General features: G+C 35.9%; 5 protein-coding genes across 5 annotated transcripts; all 5 read right to left on the bottom strand.

Annotated features, from left to right (window-relative positions):
• Positions 1-9,418: 9,418 nt before the first annotated feature.
• LOC137708478 (vesicle-associated protein 4-1) lies at positions 9,419-12,307 on the bottom strand. The gene is made up of 7 exons (XM_068447562.2): positions 11,894-12,307; positions 11,082-11,152; positions 10,790-10,871; positions 10,536-10,657; positions 9,998-10,075; positions 9,770-9,889; positions 9,419-9,656 (listed from the first exon to the last, which is right to left on the bottom strand). Exons 1-7 carry the CDS (start codon positions 12,165-12,167, stop codon positions 9,597-9,599), a joined length of 807 nt encoding a protein of 268 aa, XP_068303663.1. The 5' UTR covers positions 12,168-12,307; the 3' UTR covers positions 9,419-9,596.
• A 2,918-nt stretch (positions 12,308-15,225) lies between these two features.
• On the bottom strand, positions 15,226-15,813 carry LOC148689315 (uncharacterized). Its single transcript, XM_088689698.1, has one exon. It carries the CDS (start codon positions 15,608-15,610, stop codon positions 15,329-15,331), a length of 282 nt encoding a protein of 93 aa, XP_088545824.1. The 5' UTR covers positions 15,611-15,813; the 3' UTR covers positions 15,226-15,328.
• Positions 15,814-19,212: 3,399 nt separating this feature from the next.
• On the bottom strand, positions 19,213-19,818 carry LOC148689316 (uncharacterized). The gene has a single exon (XM_088688719.1). It carries the CDS (start codon positions 19,690-19,692, stop codon positions 19,411-19,413), a length of 282 nt encoding a protein of 93 aa, XP_088544845.1. The 5' UTR covers positions 19,693-19,818; the 3' UTR covers positions 19,213-19,410.
• A 1,039-nt stretch (positions 19,819-20,857) lies between these two features.
• LOC148689317 (uncharacterized) lies at positions 20,858-21,492 on the bottom strand. Its single transcript, XM_088689953.1, has one exon. The coding sequence runs from the start codon at positions 21,460-21,462 to the stop codon at positions 21,106-21,108; it is 357 nt and encodes a 118-aa protein (XP_088546079.1). The 5' UTR covers positions 21,463-21,492; the 3' UTR covers positions 20,858-21,105.
• A 920-nt stretch (positions 21,493-22,412) lies between these two features.
• Positions 22,413-23,012, bottom strand: LOC148689318 (uncharacterized). The gene has a single exon (XM_088689954.1). It carries the CDS (start codon positions 22,904-22,906, stop codon positions 22,625-22,627), a length of 282 nt encoding a protein of 93 aa, XP_088546080.1. The 5' UTR covers positions 22,907-23,012; the 3' UTR covers positions 22,413-22,624.
• Positions 23,013-27,726: the final 4,714 nt, after the last annotated feature.

A 27,726-nucleotide genomic window follows, 5' to 3' on the forward strand; every position in this document is an offset into this window, starting at 1 on the left:
ACAATAAAGAATTATTTTCAAACAGTGCATAACCTGTTGAATCAGGGAGGCAGATTGTCTGCCCTTATGTTTGGATGATCTTCCCAACCCCTTTTATTTATGTAGTCACGCTTAAGTCATTTCAATATTTTATAGTCTTATTATTTATTATCTTAATATTTCTATAAAAAAAATCAATATAAAATGTTAATCTAACTTAACCGTGACCGCACAAAATAAAAAAGGATAGGAAAAGCACCCAAACAGGAGAACAGATAATCTACCTCCTTGAATCAGAGGGAAAAACTGAAAACCCATAACTTGCCATACACCCCTCTGTCACTCTCTCCTCACTAACCCTGCGCACTAACCCATTAATTAACCCCAAAAAATGCACACAGCCATGCTTTCTCCTCTCTGTGTCTATCTCTATCTCCCTATCCATCTCTCTATAAAATCGGAAACCCTCCAAAACACGACCTAACATACTAAACTATTAGAAAATCTAAGGCACCATTAATCTGAAATTCGAATTGAAACACTGTTCATTTCTACCGTGCCAATTTCAAACCTTTCTTTAGACTAAAGTAATTGGTTAGTCGAAAGATGATGACAATCTCATCAAGTGATTGCTGAATAAAATAAAGGGATTGGACATGAAGATTACATGAGGAGGAAGGACTTTCTAGTCCAGGAAAAGTGTGTAAGGTCACCTATTTCATAGGTCCTTCACACTCAAGGGGGGACATCTTTTGTAACGTAAAATATCCATATTGCATTTGAGTGAGGAAAGGAAGCCGTTTTGCACTTTGTTCAAATCCGATGTGTGCGACCCTAACAAGGCTCTCTTGGTTGTGTACCTGGGTCTTATTCTTGGAAAGTCTTCATCTTTTCCCTAGTTGATTATTGCTGGCAATCTTGCGCAAGGGTTTTTCTTCTTTGAGGATTTTCCCTTGTAAAGCTAATTTTTATATGTTTGGTATTTTTCTATTTTGCTTTGTTTTTTATCATTTCTTTGCACAAATCGGGATTAAAATTGACGTTCAATCTTTTAGTTTGAGTTCTTAGTTTTACTTTACATTTTCAGAACTCTTAGCCCATGAATTGAACAAAATTTACAATTACTGTGACGATGATGGTGATTCTGTAGCCAACAGAAGATATTGCAAAAGTGGCTGAGACCGATCACAGGGAATCTGCCTAAATGTCAGTTTAGCGATGTATTGTATTCAGATTTATTTAGACTTTTGCAACAAAAAAAATTATGTGATAGACTTTTGTAGATTTCTTAGAGCTTAATTGACTAGTAGAAACTACATGAAATTTACTATTTTTTTTTAAATATACTTCTACAGATCTTTCAGTTTGGTAATCTAATTGTAAACAGTTTTCATACACTCACATACCTAGATCGAGTCAATTATGTCACTCGATTTTGATACCTAGTTTGTAACTAAATTAGGTTGTATAAAGCTTAATGAGGAAATGATTTTTAAATTATACAAGAATTTCACATTGAAGAACTGACACATTTACATATGACTTGTATAATGAATGGTCTTCGTTTCCCTGTGATAGCTGCTAAGGTTTTTTTTTTTTCCCATAGTTTTTTATTTTCCCTTAGAGATTCATACATGAAGGCTCTCATAAACTAAACACAATCATTCCTCTCTTCTGCTTAACCGGACAATAACTCGTGCGCAAAGCAGCTCATGTAACCACAAACAATAACCTATTGATGACTGCCTCAGAATCTAAGACCTACGAAGAACGCTTGCACAAGCCAACATGGTAGCTCTCACGAATTACAATATATGAAAACAATTACATAAGGCTTGGTAAATATTCAAAAGAGAAGTGGATATTTAAACAAAGAACACAAAAGTTTATTTGAGAAAGGGCTCATTGCAGGCCATGGTATAATTTTGTGGATCAATGTTGCATGAGACAATTACCAGCGGTCTTACATTTTTTTGGTATTCTCATAGTTTATTTGATAGTATGCCTAAAAAAATAAGAAAGTAAATTATATAACTTGGGTACACTGATAAAGTTGCATGAGTGATCACCATCAATTTTGCATGATTAAACTTCAGTCTGTGACTCGGTTAAATATAATTAACATAATATTCATCATCTCCATCTTTTATATGATAGCATCCTAGCTATATATAGGTTAGGTTAAACAGAAACATATGCGTACTCCAATGAATGGGTACTAGTCCATTAGAAACGGAGATCAAGCTCAAAAAATTAAAAATGCCAAACACTATACTATCAGAAATGATCAGAAAAAATACAATCGCAAAACTAAACGTATTCTAATGGATCACAAAACGTACTAGTTCATTCGAATTAGAATAACTTATAAAATAATTCATTACTATATAGTTAAAATAGTCAATTTATTTTGGTCCAGCCGCCTAATTTCATTTCCATATATCTAATGGAGTGGCGTATTTAAACTAATTCAATTCCTAATTTTACTTTCTTTGTAGTAAATAATAAACACAATAAATTGAAATACCGAAACCGTTCTCTTATTGATGGTTTTCATTTTATCTCCACAATCTCTGTACAATTTACATAAATGATTCCATCCGAGTTAACTCAATAATTGAGTTGTCCGTTTCAACTATCTGTTTCCATGACGCTCGTCAACGGAATAACTCCCGAGTCCCGATCAACTCTCTTAACTTTTTTCCGCCGGAAAATTTCCAATCTCCGGCTGCCTTAGCCCTGACCCCAACAGTTCAAGTACATGACTTTTTGGATAGACTCGTCCGCGTGGTTCCGTCTCTCCTCGCAATTCCCCAAAACTCCGGAGAAATCCGACCCAACTGCGCCGGATAACGGTCGGAGATCCGATGATGCGTCGCCGCCAGCGAAAGATGATCGCCCCCGGTTTAGCTGAAAGGATTTTAGGCCGGATTTCCACTTATGTCCATGGTCGACAGGGCCTTGCACCACCGCCACGCTCGCCGCCATCCACACTCGACTCAGTTGATTCATCGTACGAAGATCTCTTAACTTGAAAATTGAAGGTGAGATGATCGTTTTGTTTGTTGATGTGTGTTTTTGAGAGGTTGGTTTAAGTGTTATACTGAGGAGACAAAGGCGGTTACTTATAGGCAAAGGTGGGAAGTGATACTGCGTTTCGTGAAACCGGTGGTTTATGGGTGAGTGGGAAGTGGTTTTGGGAGATAATTGGTGACTTTAGTTAGGCGTGGTGGCCCATTTGTTTTGGCGTTTTCTCTTTTGCTTTGGAGGTATCAATGATTCCCAAAATTTAATAATTGATTGTGTCCACACTTCACATTGTGATTTTATCCTCAGTTTCTCGCCGATTTTGATTTGTGATGTGATGTTAATATTCTTTTTTGTTTTTACAAATTGATGTTAATTATGTCATTCGGTTTAGGAGATTATTTATTGTTGATTGTGAGCTTAATTTTCAGAATCTCTACTACGTGTATTTCGGTAACGTACAAACTTCGTAATTGGATTTGTTATATTCTTAATTATTATTTTAAAATTATATCTATAAAAAATTATTTAATTCAAAGATAATTTAATCATTTGTGTTCGTGCATATCAATTGATCAATAGTTTGAATAATAAATAATGTTCTCATGATGATTCATATATTTGTTGATGTATATGAATTGCTACATGTTCTCTTAAGTGACTAATCATTGACAAATATAATTTTTAAATAGTGATATTGAAAATTAACATCTAATTATAAAGTTGATCTGGTAAATATATGTTAATTATAAATGGGGGATAAGTAGGTCATCTCCCTCTCGCAGAAGAACACAAGCATTATCTTTTCAAAATGAATAGTACTTTTGTTTTTACATGTAGCTTTATTAAACAAACTTCATAATTAAAACTGTTCATACTTGATCATGACAATATTTTGCGAGTCAAATCAATTACGTGTGGGTTATAGACGATTGTGAGGAGTACAAATAATTGAGTTACTATCACAGACACGAAGCATGGTGATTAGAAGATTGGTGTGCTTTTAAAAAGAAAGTGGAAATTGTATAAACGATAATAATTGCATCCCGTCTATGAGAAGGATGTACATATTCTTTTGTTTACGAATAATGGGCTTGATCAAAATCATTCAATTTATTAAGTTTTATTAAAGGTCACACGTACTAAAATTATTTAAATTGGAGAATATTTATTCATATAAACGTATCATATAAATAGATAGTTCATTATGAAAATGATACTTTATACCTATATGTCTTTTTGTTATGTAAATTTGGATGCTTAATTAATATCCAATTGAAATATAATTTTCTATAGGTGATTTACAAATAAAAATTAAGAAATAGAACAATTCTGATTATAAAATTTGTACGACTATGATATTTGTCAGGTCTTGTGCTCCTCACCAAGGGACTTACTTGTACATTTTCACTTGGGATTAACAAACGTTTACAATCCAAATACCATAATCATAATTGTTTCTTCTCTTTACCATTATATATTTAAATTAGAGATCCTTCAACTATTTATATACATAAAACAAATGGGTCGTTTATCATAAAGATACTACTAGTTACCAAACAGTTGATTAGTTTGATTAGTTTAACACATCTGGATAACTAAACGATTTCTAAATTGAATAATTGTTTTTCAGACATATATGATATGTAAATGATGAAGAAAAAAAAGAATGATTCCGATAATAGTTCATTAATCATGAGTGATAGAACAAGTAAATTCCCGTGGAGAGACATAAGTATTATTGTTAAGAAAATATGAAAGATAAAGCTAATTATCTTTATAAAAGTTGATAATTAAATACTAGATTGAGTACTCAAAGAAAAACTTTCACTTTTATGTATTAATATTTTTTTCTACAAGTTATATCTGGAGATAAACATTTGAATTCGGGACACCACTCATAACGCGTAACAATCATTAGATTATACTATTCATTATCTTTTGATTTAATAACAACATTGTTTGGACAATACACTGTTCCTTATCAGACTTTTCTAACAAGGCTGGATGAGATCGATCGCGATATGCAATGACGAACCCTAGAAGAAGAAATGAAGAGAAAAAGAATCTTTGTAGTAGCTAGAAGGCAGCCAATGAGGGCAAACAGGTGTCGTGCTTATCCGAACTTTCCCCTTCTATCTCATGACTCATCGCTCGTGCATCCAGCCAGTGCATACACGTGTACGTACAACATCGTTTCATCGTCCCCTGCTACCCTCACGTCCTCTTTCAGCATGGGGCTCGCCCCTTGTCCTCTTCCCCCAGTTATCCTATAAAACCTCGGGGGTAGTTTCGTCTTTCCGATGGAGAGCGGATGAGGTTACGGAGGGAGAGGGACACGTGAGCAGGCAGGTGCCAGTGGTCCTTTTGTGCATTTTGGCGCCATTGGGTCGTCATGCTCATGGGGGCATGCATGGCCATCACGTGCTTTGACGTGGGGTCTGTCGTCTCTATTATCCTCGGGTTTTGAAGCTTTTAAAATGAATAATTTTTTGCTTTTGTTTTTAGTATTCTGATCTTTGAGCTTTTTGGACGGGTGAGATTTCATGCAGCGCGAACGAACGGTGTCTGATATCAGTCGGTTGATCATCCGACGGTCACTTCTTTTTCCCTTTTCTGTTGAAACTCGACCGACGACATTAAACTTTCATTTTTGTAACAGAACTTTGTTTTTTCTTCAAATTTTCATTTCATATGTGTCGAGAAAATTTTGTCTGGACCTCGTGTGAGTTGTATTGTATCATGCCGATATATTTACGGATACAAATTTTGGGAAAATTTGGTTACGGTTGTACGGTATCATCAATCATGTTTATGCAAAGAAAACTTGCTTGAAAGGATTGTATATTCATATTTGTACTGTTTAGGAGGATATTTTAGTTTTAAAAGTTAATGTCACATTTTGAATTTACGAATACGTAATACTTCGTGAACATGAACCTTCTTGCTAAAGAAAAATAATTTCTAACTTCTGAAGCATGTTTACATGGACATGAAACTTTTATATATCCATATTGCATCCTCAAGAATATCTCCTTCCCCTTCTAACTTCTCAAAATGTTTCTACGTCAATAGTATTTTTTTCAATCACACATCTATTAAAAAATAACCTCTTTGGAGTTGGAAAATTTGTGTTGGTCACAACTTTATGACAATATAGAGGTTTTACCGTATAACTAATTAGGTATTGGCTAGTTGTAATCTCTATTACAATTGAAAACTATCTTCAAGTTTGAATTCTCACCTCTGTTGAGAGGTGATCAAAAGAGATATTTTTCTGATCGGGTTAAGTTTAAGTAGTTGACATGGTATAGTATGAATCTATATGAAATAATTGTAGATACATTGTTAGAGAGATTGGGATTGTGTACTTAAATATAGAATGGTTGGCAATAACCCTATATATGTATGTGGTGATAATGAAGATATAGAGATACTAACTGACTGAAATTGCCAAGTTAATAGAGAAATGACCTTTTTGAATGTGGAGAGGAAGAGGAAAGGTGGCTTACGATTGTAGGCATTTCCTAGCCCACACATTAGGATAAATCGTGAAATACAAATGGATTGTAGTTCGAGTTGTAAACATTACAACAGTTTTATATTCGATTCTGTCTTCGAATATCACTTATTTTCGGTTGTTAGATATTCTTAGACCATCTCTAACCCTTGGCCTAAAATTTAAAATTTTTAGCCCAGAAAATTTAGGTTTTAACTCAGAAACAACTTTTCTGGCCTAAAATTTTAGCCCCAAATTATTAAAGAATGAATTTTGGCTAAATTTTTTTTCTTAAAGTGACTTTTTTTTAAAAGAAAAAAAAAATCTGTAGACTATCCTAATTTAATTTTATGAACATTTTAACCTAAAAATATTTAGATTCTAAAAAATACTGAAAAATCATTAACCGACATCATGAAACTCGTTAAACACTATGAAAAAAATATGAAACACATAAGAGTTATTTTTTTTTAATTACTTTACCCATTAGATTTAAATTTGGACCGTTAAATTTTTGTTTTTACCGTTGAATTTTATCAAATTAAATCTTAACCGTTGGATTTAATGAATTTATAAATATCGAACTAAATAAAATATACATATAAGGTGGGTCAACCCCACTAATCCTCGACTAAATTTGGCTTTATTTTAGGTTATAGGTTTTAGGTCGAATTTTAAACTTGTGTTGGGTTGGATTTGGGGGAAGGGGAGGAATAAAAGGGGGAAAATAGGTTATAGATCAGGTTGGAGATGACCTTAGGATTGAGTTTAGGATGAGAAGATTCATCATGGCTGTCACATACAATGGATGGGGATCAAATTACAACTTGCTTCCCACCATTTACATTCTGTTCATTTTTATCATTACTGCAGATGGGTCACATTATATAGAGTGGGACTTCCATTTCACTAAGGAGGTCCACCACCCATCAGGCATCAGTTTTGAGAATAATAATTGTGTTTACTATATGCTCTCGTCATTATCAGAGTGGGGAAGCTGGTGGAAATTGAACAACATGAACTGGTCCCCATTGTAGAGATATCTGTTATATCTACAGTTCCAAAAGTGCTTTTACAATATTCGCTTTTGGACTTTGTCAACAAAGAGAACATGAAAAGAAACCCAACTGTGCTGCTGCTGGTATTGGAAACCAAATGTTTTAGATGTATCCATTCCTTTTTTTGATAGATTTTGCACTACTGGATATTATTGTTCTTAGTATAATCCACTAATGAAGATGGTTAATTGATTTTTGATTCTTTGTGGGTTTCATTTGCTGTCACTTAAGCTTTATCAATATTATACTAGTATATGCTCACACACAAAATGTGCATAAAATGTTTTTTTTTTTTTAATTTTTAAAATTCAAGGAGAGAGAAAGAGACTAAGAGATGTGAAAGCAAGGAAAGAGCGAGAGAGGTTGGTTTTTTTTTTTTTTTTTTTTTTTTTTAAATTAGAAACGTTAAAATCATTTGTAGGTGATGCTAAAATAAATAATAATAAAATTTTGTTTTATGAAATTACGTTACTGCCCTTACCTTTTTTGTTGTGATTAAAAATTAAATAATCTTTTCACCCTTCTTTAATTGACAAAAAAAGTTCTATTAATATGTAGTTCGGATAATAAATTTGAGATTGAACATACATAAGATCTTCCAAAAAGGGATTGAGGAGTTTGGAACTTTGGATAATGATAACTTTTTAATTATTTGTAATTACAGACAGGTATTCCATTGTTAAAGAACATTGTGATACCGATAATATATACTTAGTTGGGGATTAATTTATACTAATTAGAGGCAGTTACCTATCATTGTCATTGGCTTACATTCCAATTCATTGTTAAGATTAGTTTAAAAGATAAGATCTCCTCTTATTCTCTACATCATATATATAATCTTTTATATTAGAGGATAACTTTGCCATCTGTCCAGCTCAAGTTACTGCACACCTCTTCTTCCGATAAACACTTTGATATGACTTTTTACAAATCTTCAATTAAACTTGGAACTTTTTATGCTAAAGGGGACCACACATGCAACATGGAACACCAAACGATTTAAGAATTTTTTGGATGTGTTTTAATAAAATGTTTTTGAAATCAGGTAAATTTTGAAAAAACACTTGAAGTGTTATGTGAAAGAAACACGTAACTAGTATTTTTTTTAGGAAGCACTTCAAGTGTTTTTGAAATTCAAAAATATTTTCTCTCAAAACGATTTCAGTCATTTTAGAAGTACTTCCAAATGTGTCGTTAGTGTCTCTTATTAATGAAAAAAGTTCAAAAGTTATTTGTAAAAAGTTCTATCTATTTGTATTGTATTTAGTGTCTCTTTAGTGGAAAAGTTCAATTTCCTACTGAAAATTTGCAAAAAGCAAGTTTTATCTATTTGTATTTCTTTATTCTTTAAGCCTGAGTTTTTTATTCTCTCTGTGTGGGACTAAAAAATTGTAAACTAGAATCTCAAAGATCATGAGCAAGATACACCATGAAAATAAAAGGGATACCAAGAAATGGTCTTTGATGGATAAGTTTGGTATTAATATGTTTGTTTTATGGTTAGTGGACCAAAAAATAAGAATTAAACTCAGATCTCAATCCACTTCCCACTAATTCCATATAATTAGGAAATGGAGAGCAGCCTCAGTATTGCTCTCTTTCAAGCTGTCAACTCTGAAGTCTGAACAATAGCAAAAGTATAGTTGTACGTGTTTAGAACCACAACTTTCATAAAGTCATGAGTAATCTGAATCAAGATCATTTCAGATCAATACATACACGTATATCATGATCCTTAAAGTGTATGTCAACATGGAACAAATAATTGCACATAGTTTTTGCAAATTCAGCAAGGAAACCGTAAATTCGCCGTATCAAGAGGTGTTCATGCTGCACGTCTCAAGACAAAAAATGAGGCAAAACAACCAGCCAGAACAGAGATTATATTTCTGTCAAATTTAAAACATTCATTTATACTATCTACAGGTTATAAGGTAGAGATGGGGACCCGAACGAAACAGTACTTTATTATAATTTTTCTCTTGAAACATGCTTCCAATTAGAAAGAAATGCCCTAAACAAACACAACTCTACACTGAATCAGCCCCTTCAACCTGCTGCTGCGCTAGGTATCTTTCCCTGCGCTCTTTCTACAAACGAAACCACACATACCGTAAGTAAGAATGTGCACAAGAAGAATGGTCTAAACAAACACAACACCGTCACTCTACCAAAAGAAACAAAAACAAGTTGAGTGCCTCACCCATTCATCTATGACAAGTCCTTCCCCTACAATCCGGGGGCCTGCTTCTTCTGGAGGTTTCTTTCGTGTTTCAAGGGCAGCTTCAGCTTCGGCCAATTGCCGCTTAAGTTTTTCCATTGCCTTAAAAAACAAATTTGAAAGTGAAGGGGCTTGTTACTGAGGCTAAAGCTAAGACAACCAAAAAAGTATGTATTGTGCAAGAAATGGCAAATTGGTCCATCTACTTACAGGGGTAGGGCGCTCAGGGTCAAGGAAAACAACACGCAAAACCTGCTCAACCACGACTTCGTCCCTCTGCTCATCAAACTGCATAAAAAAATATTACAGTTGATGTTTAATATCTTTGAATTATGATGCACACTGGTTTCTATCTTGTCATAAAGTAAAAAATATACAGCAGATTTCAGGTCATAAATCGGATATATAGCAAGATCAACCTGTTGCAGAAGCAAGATATATGGTCTGAACAAATTATAAGGAAGCCTTAATTAGAAATTATGCCAAATGTTTGCCAATGTAGTATGTGACATCTGAATTTTCACTTATTAACATATGGCGCAGAAGGTTATAGACAGCATGTGCTTTCACAATTGCAAGAATATTCCCAATTTTCACACACCGGAGAAAACAAACCTCAAATTTGATATCTCAAAGTCTACTAACAATATTTACTGATATTATCTTGAGGGAAAGTAAAAATGTTACTGTGGAAAAACAACGTAAATGAATATGGTAAAAGTTATATACGAAATGCCTGCAACTATACCAGTTCTGGTACATAGTCCATATCTCCCTTCACTTTTAAGCTCATGATCTTGAACTTCACCCGGCTCTTCTGGTCTACAGCTGGTTTCTCATCGTTCTCCGGAGGTTCCACAAACTTGAAAACTGTCAAGATTTAATATTACAATTTTCAACAATGAACGTGCTAAAATATGACTAGCTAGTATGTTATTCATTGCAAATATATGGATGTGAAATATAACCCGAAATAATGAAAGATCATGAAAAATGAATTACCAGTTGCAATAAGACTTTCACCAGGAGCAAGTATTCCCCCAGGAGGACGCATGTAACAACTCTTTGGTGCAGTTGTTTGGAACTAAAGCAACCAACACGTAAGCAGTTAGATAGCCGTATCAGGAAAACTCCTGATACTGTCATCCAATGCTATACAATTTTCAAAAACTATGCTAACCAAATTTGGTCGTAAATCTAGTCGAACAGTCAGTTTGTCCAATTAGCTATGACTAGTTTCGATAATGTTAGAGGTAAAATACATAACAGGGGAACTTAGAGGATCAATCCATACCTTGAAAGCTACAAGAGACTTGCTAGTGTTTTTTATCCCAATTGCACTCCTGACCTGTTTACCGGGTTCATCTTCAGACGAAACAATCACAATGTGAGGCCAAATATATCTACCTTGAATCATCTACCAGCGAAGGAACTCAGCCAACATTACACTTCTATAATGATTAGCAAATATTTCTGAGTGAAAAGCTTATAAGAAATCCCAAGTGGAACAAAACTACACAAGTGGATACTTAAAAACAAACTATCAAAGAACAGAGCATATCAGATGTACAGACACCACTTAGAACCGTCCAGATCAGCAAAAAGAAACAACACTAGGAACTACTATAAGGGCTTGTTTGGGGTCTGCTTGTAGAATGGTTAAAACCGCTTTCTAACAACCAAAAACAGCTTATGGCTACGTTTGGCAGAAAAAATTAAAGTGCTTTGACGGGTTTCATAGAAAAACAATTCTAGCAAAAGTGCTTATAAGCATAAATGCTTCTCATCGAAGCATCACCAAACGGTCCCCAAGACTTTCACAGTTTAACTCATGAAACTAACAAATCATGCAACTTAAGCAAATCAAAGAACAAAAAATGTGGCATTATGTTTTATGTACTAAATGTTGAAGACCCAGTTAAACATTTGTCATTGAAAAACAGAGTCTAAGCTTAAAAGCACGACATTTCACGCAACCAATTAGACAACCCAAAAGAAACAAAGGTCAACTTTTTCCATTGAAATTCTTAGAAACCAGAAAAACCCAGATCACAATTATTACATAACAACAAAGATAACTAGAAAGATGCAAGTAAAGGGGCTTACATGGAAAAAAGAGCTTATTCGGAGGATCAAGATGCAGCCTTCTCCTAGCCGGAAGCAAAGACTTGGTCACGTACGACACCGTACTGGCGGAATGAAGAGCCATCCGCTCCGCCGCAGACTCGTGAATCTGACCCAGCTGGTGGTGAACATTGTGATGCATTGAAGACAAGGTCGAGGACGACGACGAAGAAGCGTTCCCAGACTGCCAAAACGGCATTTTGAATAGACTCCAAAGCTTCCCGTCAGGCCCAGATTTCTCAGCCTCCACAGCCATTCTCGACCAACTCGCCGGAAATCACTTCTCGTCGCTAGCAAGTGGGTTTCGCCAGAGATGGTGGGGAAAACAGTGAAAAGAGAGATTTTGTTTTTACGCGGATTGAAGGAGAAAGCTGAAAGATTGAGACTTTGGTGGCAAGTAGTGTTTGTGGGAGGCCTTTATGGGGTGCGAATGCCAAATGTGGATGAATGCGACCTTTCGTTCTGGACTTTTTGAATTGTCGGAACTGGCGGTGGTTACTTTTGCTCACTCCACTCTGTTCTCTTCTGTCGTTGTTGGCTGTCAGTTGGCAGATGTGGATCAAAGTTTAAACACTTATTGTGGGCAACATATGGACTATATATTTCGATTTCATTCAAATTATTGGACTATATATATTTTTTAAGTAATATCCTAATCTAATATCTTTTTTTGTCTAACTAACGTCGTAATCTAATTCAAACAATGGGAGGGAATTCAAATTTGGATTGAAAGAGGGATACATTACCCTAATTAAAGTGGTTACGCTAAAATAAAATTATTGAATTATAAGAGCATAGTTGTATGTTTTTTCCTTTGTCGAATCTTACGCTAATTTGATTTTTGGGTGCCAACATACATATATATATATATATATATATATATATAGAAATATTCCATGACACTATATCTCCTCCCTCCTTCTCCACCGTCATTAATTATTTTTCCTTTCCTTCTCCTGAATATCTCCTCCCTCCTTACCCTCTCCCCTTTCCTTCTCCACCTTTTGGATCTTTCTTCATCCTCCCATGGTTGCCTCATAGAAAATTTACTCGCATATTCAAACTTCAAACCACATAAACAAATCCTGCATCTGTCCTCCATTGCTCCACCTTTTGAATCTCCATTGCTCCACCATTTCAATCTCTAGTTTTTTCATAAGTTTTTCTTAATCTAAAATATTAGCCGTTTAATTGTTACATATTTTTAGGTCTGTTATATTACTATGAAAGGAAAAAACAAATTCTTATGTTTTTATTTTCTTATTTTTTTATTTTTTTACAAACGATATTATTTACACTAAAGGAAGGGGATGATCTTGTAATAATGTGGTTCAAACTCGTCTTAGGCAAGAATCGAACCTAAGACTCATTTACAAGTGAAGATGAATACCCCTAGTCCGTAGTACTAAGTGGCAAAAAAAAAAAATTCATATGTTATATACATAAGTTATCACATTCTCGCTATCGAAATAATTCTTATTGATCGATTCCTTTAGTAGATAACATTTTCTCTTCAATCCATTGTACTTCACACGTTCAACCTCTCCCCTTAATATAATTTGAAGCAATAATATCGGTTGGAAAAGAAAAATTGATAGCTTGGTCCAAAGATAAAATTGACAACTAGGAAGAATATAACCAAACCGTTGGTGGAAGAACTATAGCTTTGGATACGACATGGACATGCACCAAATCCGCACTTTCTTTCAAATCTTCGCATGATTCTTTTTTCCTTTCATCTCTCTTTTTATTCTTTTGTTCTTAAAAGAATGGATCAATCGCATGAGGCCATAATTAAAATAGGCTAATCATGTTTAGAGCATTAGAACATGTTCTCCTGGTGGTGCCATTAAAGATAACGACGCAGCAATCAGCAACTCCACTGATATTCCCATGCGGCCCCCTCGCCAGTGGGTCTTTCAAAGGCATCTCATCTTTTTCCCATATTTCATGCACCATAATTTTGACCTGCCATTTTGCACTTGGGAAAATCACAAAGTTCAAACAGCTTTTGTGTAAAGTTACTTCCGTTCCCTTTATTTTTCTCACTGTGTTTATATAATAAGTTGATCGAGCCAAGGGCTAATTGCTTGGACCAACATAATTGACTAGTGAAATTTAAGATTTAAGGGTTTCTCTCTCTTAATTATGTTAAACACATAATTTAGTCCTCCAACTTCCAAATCGCTCGATGCGCGTTTATACTTCGATATATATAATTAATTTTAAAGGGCACGTAACTAATGTCATGTCAAATAATAGGATGACGACATTGAGTGACTTTGGAGTTTAAGTTGGAAGACCAAACTGATGAGTTTCCCGTAATTTGGAAGTATTTTCAATCAGAATCCAATTTTTATTGTTTTATTTTTGTTAAAGATGAAATTCAATTCATTATTTGCTCTTGTATGTGTCATACTCTAAAAGAGGAGGACCAGAAATATGTGATTTCCTTCTTTCTGAACAAATTAAAAGGATATGATACTAAAAGACACACAGCATACGTAACGCTTGGTAATGATTTCATAAACATGGGAGTGGGCAGGAATAGGATCTTTCCAGCTCAGTTGGGCCTCAACAACTCAAGTACATTATTAGTCTAAGTGGTCCTTCTAATTGCTTCAAAGTCCCCTTATTCTTTGACACCATTCTTTTTTCGAAGAAGAAGATTCTCCCACTTTGTGTAGAAAGTGGCTTCGATCATGTTGCTAATTAGGGGTCTTCATTTGGCACGTGGGCCATGGCCCTGCCCGGCCCATCGGAAAAAGCCCAACCTGATTCATTATGGGATTCAGGCCGGGCCGTCTCGTTATATAGAGAGCTAGGCTTGGGCTTCGGTGTTTGAGCCCAGGCTCGGCTCATAGGCACATCTCATTTAAAGCCTAGGATGCCCGGCCCGTAGGCCCATTTCATTTCACACACGCATGATACACTTATACTGGTTGTTCCCATTTCAACCCAAACCCAACTCACTTTCTCTAGTCACTACTCGATCTTAAACTCAAACACATCATTTCTCTCATCTCCAACTACAGAATCGAATCGATCTAACGGTAATTAACATAATGGTGAACAAAAATGTATCCTCCAAAATTTATTGACGAGTGTCCTTATGTGATTGGTATAGTTAAGTCTCATGTATAAATAGTGAATCATTGTCACTATTTCCTAAATTCCGATTCCTCTGTTATCAAAGAGTCTCATGCAGACTTTCCTTTCCTTGCTTTCATCTTCTTTTCTCATCTAATTTCTGTCATCAATTCTATATTTCTTCACTTAATAAAATGCAGTTAATGAAAATAACAATTTATGGATGAATCTCCAAACTTTGTAGGGAATAAATATTTACGTGCCAGAAGAAAATGTTTCCAAAGTACGTACAGATTACAGTGACCTCAAGCTGAGTTTAATTTGGCCTCAGTTGGGAACCCAAGAATTTAGATACATAACTTTCCTCATAGACTCCTCTGCCGGCTTTGCTTTCTCTTCTCGCATGATTGTGTTTGAAACCCTAGCAGCAGAGGAAGGAGAAGAATACAGCTCCTTGGCCTGAGAAAACGACTTGGTGAGATGGTTCTTGGCATGCTGGTGCATCAGTCTTATGGGGTCGTTCCACCTGCACACCCCTTGGTCTTTCAGTACTTCCACAACTCCAACCGTTGCCCCCACGATCCAAGCGCTACTTGCTGCACTCATCATCTAAATTTTCTTTTTTTCCTTGGGACTCTCTTTTGATTTGTATTGAACAAAGTATGGGAATTGAGAAAGGTTGAGTTGAAATATTTGGCAAGGAGGATGTATTATGTAGATGGGATATTAAGGTTGAGTGGTTTGATTTGGATACACGAATGGATGGAAGCAAAGCCAAAAATATTGGGGAAAAAACAGAGGTTGCAGAAGTTGCTGCTTGTTTTCCAAGGAAATCCACTGGTTTTTGGTTAATTTTTTAGTACTTTTCTGCTGGTTTTCACACGCGCACTTTGTTTCGTCAATAAAATAGTGCTTTTAAGCAGCAGACTAATATGGAATGGAACTTTACACCGTGCACAACATTAAGAAAATTGCATGTGCATCATCACTTTCTCTAAATTTTTATTTTTATTTTTATCAAAGGTAAATGTTATTACCAAGGAAAGATATGTATATAGATGGAGGCCCGATTACACAGAGATATAGACCTCCACAACAACACAAAAAAGAGTCCAACCCAAGCTTTTGAGCCCTGAATTTCTCTTTAATACTCTTGCAAAGGATGTAAACATTTCTATTAGACTTCAATAAATTCTACTCTTTGACAAACAAAAAAATCTTTAGAGCCCAAAACAGAAAAGCACAATACTAAAAAACCCGAGCAGCCAATTCCCTCTGCTGCCGCCGGAGCACCAACCATCCACCAAGAACCAGCTTCCCTTGTAGATGCCGAAGATCCAACAAGGCAACAACCTGAAAACGAAAAGAAGAAGGCTCCATCTACCTGCAACAAGAACCATAAATATCCAAATCGCAACCACAAAGGAAAGGAAGCCAGTGGAAAATTCCACAAGCAACAGTGTCGAGAATGGTAGACAACTGGATAGTGGTGGTGTAAACACCTGAGCCAGAGCTCTATGCACCATCCGATAAACCCACAAACGCGGAGAAGGGAAGCAATTACAAATATGGAATTTTTTGGGAGTGAAGGCAGACTGAACCAATTGGGATTAGGTAGAAGATGAATTGATTAGAACTATGGAGGTGAAAAAACAGTAGGGAGAAGATGAAGGGGAACGTCGGAATTTTGACTAAGTTATTTACTAATTTATTACTTGACAATACTTGATTTCTTCCTGTAAACAACGCTTTATCATAATAACAGAAAATAATTATATTTATGAGACTTAATGCAGGTTCGATTCCCACTCATAATATGCCTTCCCCCTCTCTAAGAACTAATTAAGATTGGATTGTATTGCCACATGTACTAGTATACATACACTATTGTATTGCCACATGTACTAGTATACATACACTATTGTATTGCCTTCGGTTCATTAATTGGAATTTAGTGATTCCTCTCTCTCTCTCTCTTACTTTCTTCTTTTGCGATTCATCTTTTTCTACAGAATTACAGATTTATAACTCTGATTCAGTACTGTTAGGATCAGGAGTGCTAATTCATTTGACTAAAATACATGTTGGTTATTTCTAACTCCTAGTAATCATTATTTTAGTGAAATTAATGAGGTAGCACTAGGAACATCAAATTCCAACACTTGTCCCTTGTTATATGTCCATTTTGCCAGAACAACTCTGTATGTAAATGAATATTATTTTTAGAACCTCAGTAGTACGAGTTAATTTTATTAATAATATAAAGATAAAGTGTCGATAACATATCAATAACAATAACACTTATTAATACCAACATATTGATACACACTAGTTTTGTTTTAATTAGCAAAGTCTAGCTATTTGAAGTTGAATATCAGAGTGCGCGATAACCAAGACTGCAAAATAATAAGAATATTATTAACAAACAAGAATGCTAAAACAGCTACAAAATCTCAAAGGGCTACATCGTGACTAACTTGTTATTCATGCTAAACTATAAACTATATTTATAGAGAGCAAAACCTAGAAACCCTAATTCGGATATACTAACTAACAAGCAAACTCAAATAATTATAAAATACTAATATTTTCTAACATACGACATGGGTTTGCAAACAAGTAGATGCGGATTGGCTCCGTTAGGCGGATTGGCAGGTATGCAAACTTGACTTGACTTGACTTGACTTGACTGGCGAACTTGCGAACTTTTGAATTGATTTTGACTTGCTAGTGTTGAGAGTATGGAAAGAACCCGTCACTATACGGACGAGATTTCCATATCTCAATTGTACCCACAAACGAACAATGCCAAAAAATTCTAGTAACTATCACTCGAGTGGTCAGCACTCCAAACACTCGAGAATTCATTGCGAACGGCAACGGCAGATACCCAAACTTCAAAACAAAGCCAACAACTTGTGAGGGCCTTCAAACAAAAAGCCAACGTTTTTTTCTTTTTTATTTTCTACTTTTTTCTCTCTCTTATTCTTTTGGAATTGGATCCTCTCTTGAGCAGGAAATCTGAATCCTCCTGACTTATTAACATGGACTATTGGATTTTGATCCAACGACTACAAATAGGGAATTCCTCTGAAAGTTATAATAATTGTAGTGGTTGGATCAAAATTTAATGGTTGTGTTAGTGGGCCAGGAGGATCATGGTCTTAGGAGACGATCCAATTCCTTATTCTTTTTTTCTTCATAGCACGTCTTCTTTCTTTTCTTTCTTCCTGTATCCTTCTTCCATTCTCTTCTGTGCAACTGCAAACTAGTACAGCAATCATCAAACTGCATTGAAACTCCATTGCAATCGTCGGACCAACAAAAAACAGCAAGAATAAGGTTTTCAAACTAGCAGCGGCAGGGTTGCAGTGGTTCGACAGATCCGACTCATGGGAGTCGATTGAGGGTACAAGACTAGTCGATGCGGGTACGAGACTACGGCAAAGTGCTTGGATAGCGACGGAATCGATTCAAGTAGTGGAGTCGTGATTGCGGGGCGGCGAGGTGGTGCGAGGGTGTAGGTCAGAGCTGGGTCGATCTGGTAGTGGACATGCTGGTGCGGGTTGAGCAGCACCGATGGTACTAGCAGGCTGGGGCAAACAGACGCAAACCTTTTTCTAAAACAATACCTTATCAAAACTAATACCGAGCAAACTAAAAAATACAAACTAGCTACCAAGAACAGATTCAATCCCGAAGAATCAAACCTGCTTTATACTAAATTGAATATCAATGTGCGTGATAACCAAGATTACAAAATAATAGGAATATTATTAAATAAACAAGAATTCCGAAACGGTTACAAAATTCCAAGAGGTTACATCGTGACTAACTTATTATTCATACTAAACTATAAGATATCTTTAACCTAGAAACCCTAATTCGGATGGCCTAGACCCATAAACTAACTAACAAGCAACTCAAATAATCATAAAATACTAATATTTTCCAACACTTCTTCAAGTGCATGCACAAGAGAAAAAATGGATAACTTCCATATTTGACAAGATGAGTAATTTAGATGGTAATAAATCAACACAGAAATTATATCCTCGTTGATCATGAGAAGAAACTAGTTGAATCTAAGGAATTTGGTAGAGGGGGACTTGTTTGACTGCAAAGTCGATTAAAATTCTTTTGTTCACCCATGAAATTGGAAGGGAAAGGCATACAAATAATCCAAAGCAAAGAGAGAGAAAAAAAAGGGCTAATGTTAATGTTGATCACATGATAAATTATTCATCATATTAATTTTAGATACATTACAGAAAATTCAGAGATCTAAAATTAACAATCAATTTATTGCGAAAAATTACAAATTCCCTTCAGGCTACAGTCTACAAGTTGTTCAACCATGGCCAGCGATTTCTTGCTTATCAAAATTGAAAGAGTGGCTGAATGAATGATCAATTGGGACCCCAGCAGCTGAGGTACATGACTTTCCTGAGAGACTCCTCAGACTGCTTTATCTTCTCATCTTGTCTAACTTGAATTGAGATCAAAGCAGAAGATGAGGAAGAGAACTTGTTGGCCTGAGAAAACGACCCAAGTTGGTTCTTGGCATGCTGCTGCAGTAATCTCATAGTATAATTCCACCTGCAGATCCCCTGGTCTTTCAAGGCCTCCACAACTCCAACACTTGCTGCCACTACCCAACCTCTCCTTGCTGCTGCTGATGAAATAGTCATATTTTCTATCTGTATATATTTTTAACAAAGAACTCTTGATGGAAAGTTGCAAGTGAAGAAAACTGATAATTGTTTGGTGTGTTTGAATTTTGATTTGATGAAGAAAATGGTGAGTGGGTGTTGCTTTTATATGGAGCGACACTTCAACTAAGTTCATGAATGTAGGAGGAAAGTGGCAGCCCATATAATGTGGGAAAAACCATGGGAATAAAGCCAGTGGTATACTTAGCTGGTCACACTCACTCATTGACAGAGGCGACAAACTTGTTGGGTAGGACCAAGCAAAAGCACACGGTTTTCCTTTGAAAAAATCCATTTAAGCCTCAAGTATGGGAGGAGATACCACTTGTTTTAATTTATGGAGATAAAACAGGGACTCATTTATTTTTTATTATTTTATTTTTAATAAGAATTAGAGATGTCATTTTTAAAAGAAGTTAGGATTTTTATCATAAAACTAATTGGTAATATGGGAGCTAGCTCAATTTTTCATAGGCACATGGTCTATTCTTTTTCGATGTGAGATTCTTCCTTCCAACAATTTTCCTAAATTAGAAGAATGGTTATTAGAAAATATTTAGGTTTGAGTCTCATACTAAATGCCATAAAGGGAAAAAACCATGAAACAGACTAAATTGGATTGGACTGGATTCTCACTAGTGAAGTCATCCAATCTGATTCAATCGTGTTGGTTTGAAATTTAGGGATCCAAAACCATTTAAAATCGGATCGAACCAGATTGGATCAGTCAGTTTGGGCGGTTTGAAAGGGATCTTGAACCCCTACAATCGTGGCTAATCTTCTGTCCTAGTTCAGACTATGTTTCTAATTCTGTTCTTTTTATCTAATTGAAAGTTTTTGCTCCCTTTTCTTTTGGTATGGTTGGAGGTTGCTAATTCTTTGAATCAGTTAATCACTCTTCTGGTATGGTTGAACGTCTTGCCAGCGACCACGGAGGCAGCCACACCGGAGAAAACGAGATGCATACAATTTTGTCTCAAATTTGAAAATCACCTAACTACGTTCAGCGACATTTCGAGGAAAGTGAGAGTATAACAGGCGCTTTTGTCAATCCATCATAGCACCATTTTTTGTGGGGGCAGTATTTAAACTTCAAATTCCATAAGAGCCCTTCTTCAAATGTACCGTTGTGAAAATAAAAAAATTCAACTCAATAGTGATCAGCAATTCTCAGATTTATATGTTTAATTTACATGGCAATTGTCATAACATAACAAAATTTACATCAATTTGCCAGGACCTAGCAGACATCAATTGCCTGCCACTTACGATCCCAAACGATAGCCTCTGCTAATAACTCAAGGACCCCTTCATGGGGTGTTCCATCAGCAAGCGCTTATACAAAAACATGCAATCTTAATTTGCTCTTGTTTCTGTGAATGAATAATTGGGTTAGTTGTTGGGACCCCAGCAGCTGAGGTACATGACTGTCCTCAAAGACTCCTCTGATTTCTTCATCTTCTCATTTCTCACTTTACTCAGAACTGAAGCAGAAGGAGAAGAGAGCTTGCTGTTGGCCTGAGAAAAGGACCTCACTTGGCTCTTGGCTTGTTGGCCTGCATATCTCAAAGCAGAGTTCCATCTGCAAATCCCTTGGTCCTTGAGTGCCTCCACAACTCCAACACTTGCTGCCACTATAGCCCTGCTTGCACTTGATGAACTCATGATTTCTTTTCGCTCCTTTGGGTATTCTGAATTCTTTTGGTAGTGATCGTGAATGTTTAAGTGTTTGATGAAGGAGATGAGCATGAAGTGCTTTTTATATAGGTATTAGAAAGGGTGGGCCTTTCCACCAATAACTGGAGGCGGTTTAGAGAGCGTAAAGCCAAAGGTATATATTTCTTTTCTTGTCTTTCTGTCACACTCATTGCCACTAACTATACAAATGAGCACACGGTTTTCCTTATAAAATCCACCTTACCCTCAGGTATGGGAGGAAACACCACTTGCTTTTGTTTGTTACAGTGAAAATGTGAATGCATATCTATACTATTATTAAAAGAACCCTCATTGTCAAATTTTTACCCTTTTTTCCTATTTTGTCCTCACTTTTGATATGCAATACATACATAATGAGGGCAAAATAGTAATTTTATATCTTTTGAGAAAATGACAATCATATCCCTATTTTTCCTATTTTACCCTCACTTTTGATACACAACATTTACATAAGGAGGACAAAACAGTAATTATGTAATATTAAGATAAAATATGCACTTATTAAGAGAAATTGTTCCACCATAATTTTTTTCACTCTTTTTAAAATTTTAAAAACTAATTACACTCCTTAATAAAAAAAAAACAAAAAACAAAATGAAATTGTTCACACACAAAGTGTGCGCTCATCGGCTAGTATAGATAAAGTGTCAATAACATGTCAATAAAAGTAACACATTAATACTAACATATCGATACACACTAGGTTTTTTTTTTTTTTAATATACAAATTCTAGCTACTTGAATCTTTAAGTGCATGAACCACAGAAAAAATAGATAACTTCTATATTTGGCAAATGAGTAATTTTGATGGTAATAAATCAACACAGTAATTATATCCTCATTCATAAGAAGAAACTAGTTGAATGTAAGGAATTTGGTAGAGGGGGACTTGTTGACTGCAAAGTCGATTAAATTTTTTTTGTTCACCAGTGAAATTGGAAGGGAAGGGCATACAAATAGTCCATGGACCAAAGCAAAGAGAGAAAAAAAGGCTAATGCTAATGTTGATCACATGATGAATTAGTTCTCATACATTAATTGTATATACATACAGAAAATTCAGAGATCTAAAATTAACAATCAATTTGTTGTGAAAAATTACAAATTCCATTCAGGCTACAGTCTACAAGTTGTTCAACCATGGCCAACGATTTCTTGCGTATCAAAATTGAGAGAGTGGCTGGATGAATGATCAATTGGGACCCCAGCAGCTGAGGTACATGACTTTCCTGAGAGACTCCTCAGACTGCTTTATCTTCTCATCTTGTCTAACTTTAGTTGAGACCAAAGCATAAGATGAGGAAGAGAACTTGTTGGCCTGAGAAAACGACCCAAGTCGGTTCTTGGCATGGTGCTGCAGTAATCTCATAGTATAATTCCACCTGCAGATCCCCTGGTCTTTCAAGGCCTCCACAACTCCAACACTTGCTGCCACTACCCAACCTCTCCTTGCTGCTGCTGATGAAATAGTCATATTTTCTTCTGTATATATTTTTAACACAAAACTCTTGATGGAAAATTGCCAGTAATGAAAACTGATGTTTGTTTGATGTGTTTGAATTTTGATTTGATGAAGAAAATGGTGAGTGGGTGTTGCTTTTATATGAAGGGAGTGACAGTTCAACTAAGTTCATGAATGTAGGAGGAAAGTGGAAGCCCATAAAATGTGGGAAAAACCATGGGAATTAAGCCAACGGTTTACTTAGAGCAATTCCACTATGGGCTATTGCTTGGTGGACTGACGTTGGAATAGGGCCAGATAGCTCGAGCAACTTGGTCCAGTGTGTGCTGGCAATGGAGCCCGAGCGGGCCCGAGGGAGAGGCTTGGCACGAGTTGCCAGACCAAGAGCCCAAAGGCAACGTGACGCAACTTTTTTTTATATTTTTTCTGTCAGGCGAGTGGGCTTCAAGCACGGGTTGGCGCGCGTCGTCCGACAGGATTTCAGAAGCTAGGGCCCGCGACGCACTCTGAAAATGTTACTGTTGGGAGGCCAAGTGGCTTCCTCTCGTCTATTAGATTTCAACAGCAACAATTTGTGGACCATTGGATTTGAAATCAACGGTCCACGTTATTTGCCTTTATAAATTAAAAAAAAAACAGTTTATAATTTTGAAATATTACCGTTGTGCCACGTGACACAATCTGGAGTGTTGGAATTCAAAATTTTTTTAATCCAACGACAGAGATTAATTAGGTGAATAAAAATTTAAAAAAAATGTAAAAAATTAATAAAAATCCAAAAAAAAAAAATGAAAATTAAAAAAAAAAGGTTTTATTTTTTTATAAATACCTTCTCATTATCTTCTACTTTACACCATAATTTCATATTTTTTCAACTACTTTCAACCACATTCCTATCTTTCTCTTAAAGTTTCAATCCAATTTTTTTTCCAACAAAATGACTACTGATGCAGGTACGAATTGGACGTTTTTTGAAGATGTTGCGTTGTGTACTAGCTGGGTTGAAGTTACTCATGATCCAATTAGGGGTAATGAGATGCAGTTGCGAGAAATATGGAGTCTTATTCATACCAATTTTCTTGAGAAAATTGGTGGGAAAAGAACCAAAGAATTGATGTCCAGTCGTTGGAAATTACTTAGCCAATTGTTTAGTACGTGGAGAGACGCTTTGGCACAAGCTAGTAGTAATCTTCGAAGTGGGAAAAATTTAGCGGATCAGGTAACAATATATTATTTATTTGTTTGTACTATACCCAAATTTACATTATAATTATTTGTTTGTATTATTTATTTGTTAGCTACTTTGATTATAATTATTTGTTTGTATTATTTATTTGTTAGCTGCTTTGATTATAATTATTTGTTTGTATTATTTATTTGTTACCTACTTTCATTATAATGATTTCTTCTCCCGCATTGTGTAGGAACTTCAAGCACAAGCTTGGTATAATGCCAACACCAAAAGCTAAAACAAATCATTCAACTAGTGGGAATGTTGGAATATTGTCAAAGATTGTACTAAATTCAGAGTTGTGCCGGTTGATCTAGAAGTTTTCATGAACAGTTCCCCTCTACACTCTACATCTGATCATGCCTTGCATATTCATGAAGATGATGCAGAAGAAGTGCCCGAAACGCCCCCCCTGAACAAGCGTCGGGGTTGACCTGTTATCCAATTAGGCCTCAAGGTAAGAAGACTTCAAAGAGAAAAAAGAGTGCTTCCAAGAATGATTATGCAAAGTATATGCAAGAACTTGCTCGCCAAGGTGAATTGACTTTGGCGCGAGCAATGATGAAATTTGAGGCTGATAAGGCTAGAAAGGAGGCAAAAACTATAGCTGTTGAGAGAGCATTTCAAGCTAATGAGAGAGAAAGAGAGCTACTTAGGCAAGAAAGGGAACATGTTAGAGATGAAAGAACAGCTCAACGAGATCGTGACATTATGAACATGCCTTTAGAAGGGAAATCTCCAAATTCTAAATATTTTTGGAAGTCGGAGAAAGCGGACATGGCACGAAGGAGGCTTGCAAGAGAAGCGAGAGCAATAGGAGATTGTCCTAGCACGACAAGAGAAGATCATCCTAGCACCACAAATTGGTTAAGTGATGATGAATAGAGTACTTTTAGTAATCGGAGCCCATAATTTTCCAATCACTTTGGGTTGTAATTTATTATTTATTGAATAAAGTACTTTATGTTGTTTCCAATTTATTGAATTTAGCACTTTATTTAAAGTGAGAGTAAATTTATTTAATTTGGTAATTTATTTATACTAAGAGAATCTTTATTCAAATGACATAAACACACCAAATAAATTACATAAACATACCAAATAATAAAAAACTCACTAAATGAACTAAAAAAAACACACCAAATAAAACTAAATAAACACACTAAATGAACATAAGTATCTTGAGCATGTTTCAATTCCCACTAGCGCTCTATCAAGTCAATTTGTCGGGCATTGTGCATATATGGCATTTGAAGTGCAGTATATTGTTGAATGAGCCTTTCATTGTAACGTCCATCCATTTCTAATGGCTCATGTTGCACGGGTTTTTCAGTGGCGTCATGAGCACAATATATTTGTATTTTGGAATTGTTCATCGTGTCTGGCTCATATTCATCAACGACATCATAATCGTACTCATCTTCCACAATCATGTTGTGCATAATGATGCACGTCATCATGATGGATTGGAGCGACTCTAAATTAAACATTATGGCAGCACCCCTAACAATCGCCCAGCGAGCTTGGAGGATACCAAAATAACGCTCCACATGCTTTTTGCACCCCTCTTGATAACTTGCAAAGTGTTTTTCCTTTGCACTTCACGAACGTGGCACTATTTTGACAAACGATGACCACCTTGGGTAAATGTCGTCTGCTAAGTAGTATGGCCCGTCGTACTTATGTTTGTTGACCCAATACTTAACTTTTGGTGCATTTTCTTGCAGGACATCATTGAATACTAGGGATTGGGAAAGGACATTGAGGTCATTTTGAGCTCCCGAAAAAGGCATGCCAAATCCATATATCAAAAGATGCCATTGCCTCCAAAATGATACTTTTTGCTCATTTTATGTCCCCATAAGTGCCTTTCCATGCACTTGGACAATTTTTCCAGGTCCAGTGCATACAGTCGATACTTCCAATCATCCTAGGAAAACCTTGCATATCGTCCTTCTTCAGAAGCCTTTGCAAGTCCATCTCAGAAGGTCTCCAGAGGTACTTTGCGATGTAGATAGATTCGATTGCTCTGCAAAACCTCATCAGGGACTCAAGAATAGTTGATTTACCCATCATCGCTATCTCATCCACTTGGTCTGCAGATGCTCCATATGCAAGCATCTGCAAGGCAACAATAATTTTTTGCTTAGGAAGGAGACCTATAACACCAAAAGCATAATTCTTTTGCACAAAGTAAGAATCATGGTTGCAAACAGAAATCATGATTTTGTTGAACAAATGTCGTTCCATTCTATAACGACGTCTAAAGTACGTATTAGGGAATACACTGTTACGGACAAAATAATCGTCCAAGAGTTCCGTACCTCGTCGTTGCCTACTTTTATCAAGGTTTGCGAAATGGCTGGGCCTGCAGATTTGAGCCATAGCTTGGATGACTCGACGAGAATGTGAGGTTCTGGCCATTCTTGCTTCACCATCTCTCCTTCTACGCTCCTCATCATCTTTCATCTCATTTTGGGCCACCTGGAGATTGAACATTCATTCTGATTGGTTAAACAATTCTTCCTCTTGCTGATCGATTTCCCACATCATCCTTGAAGAAGAAAACATTGTAAGAAGGAAGCATAAACTATGAATAATAATACTGTCACGCTCTGATCCTGACATACGTCCAGACTCGATATGTGACGTCACCCAAATACTCGTATAACTCACATACCCCATCTCAGGAATATGGCAATCACAATTCAAGAATCAAATTGCAAAGAAATCTTTCGTTTACCTTATGGCTGCATCTAACCTCCTCGTTAGACTGCCTACGTACCCTCATATAGGGATCAAGCCATTCGTAGTTCATTTGCACAAAACCAGACGTTTATTCTACTAAGTTCAACCAGAGAAGCATAACATTCCTCAATCATTTATTATAACCTGACAACATGTAATTCCTGGACTCAAGCTACATAACCAACCCCCATGAAAACATGATTTCTCTCACATCCAACATATAAATCATTATGTCTCATCATGATATCACAATTCACAACATAGATCATATTTAAGAACCGACGAAACACAAAACAATTCTCTAGCCACATTAATTAATTAATTGATCAAAGTAATAACAATCATTCCCATATCTTCTAAATTCATACCTTATGAAATCATAATCGAATCATGAAAAATCCCGAAGAAGTCACTTAGACATCCAACATCTTTTCTAACTCAATTCACAATACTCTCGAAACCATTGACACAAATATATATATATATATATATATATATATATATAACTAAGGCTAGAGTTACATAGTTAGGCCAAGCCTACTTCTCCAAACAATGTGATTTTAGGCCACTCCACGAAATTCAACAACCTCGGGTTCCGGACCACTCAACGGAACCAAACCAAATATGATCGCCTAAAAATGTACCATGTACAACCAATCATCATCACCTTTAGAATGCGTATGGTCCCCCATCGCGGATATACCAAGCAAGACCATAGGCATAAACTCGTCGTGCAAGCAGTGATCACCTATAGCAGATATACCAAGCATGATCACCCCTGAATACATATGGTCCCCATCACGGATATACCAAGCAAGACCATCCATGTACCACAACTACGTGGTGCAATCTC

This window comes from Pyrus communis, chromosome 17, assembly GCF_041283825.1.
Source record: "Pyrus communis isolate YQ-2024b chromosome 17, ASM4128382v1, whole genome shotgun sequence".
Classification (NCBI taxonomy): Eukaryota; Viridiplantae; Streptophyta; class Magnoliopsida; order Rosales; family Rosaceae; genus Pyrus; species Pyrus communis.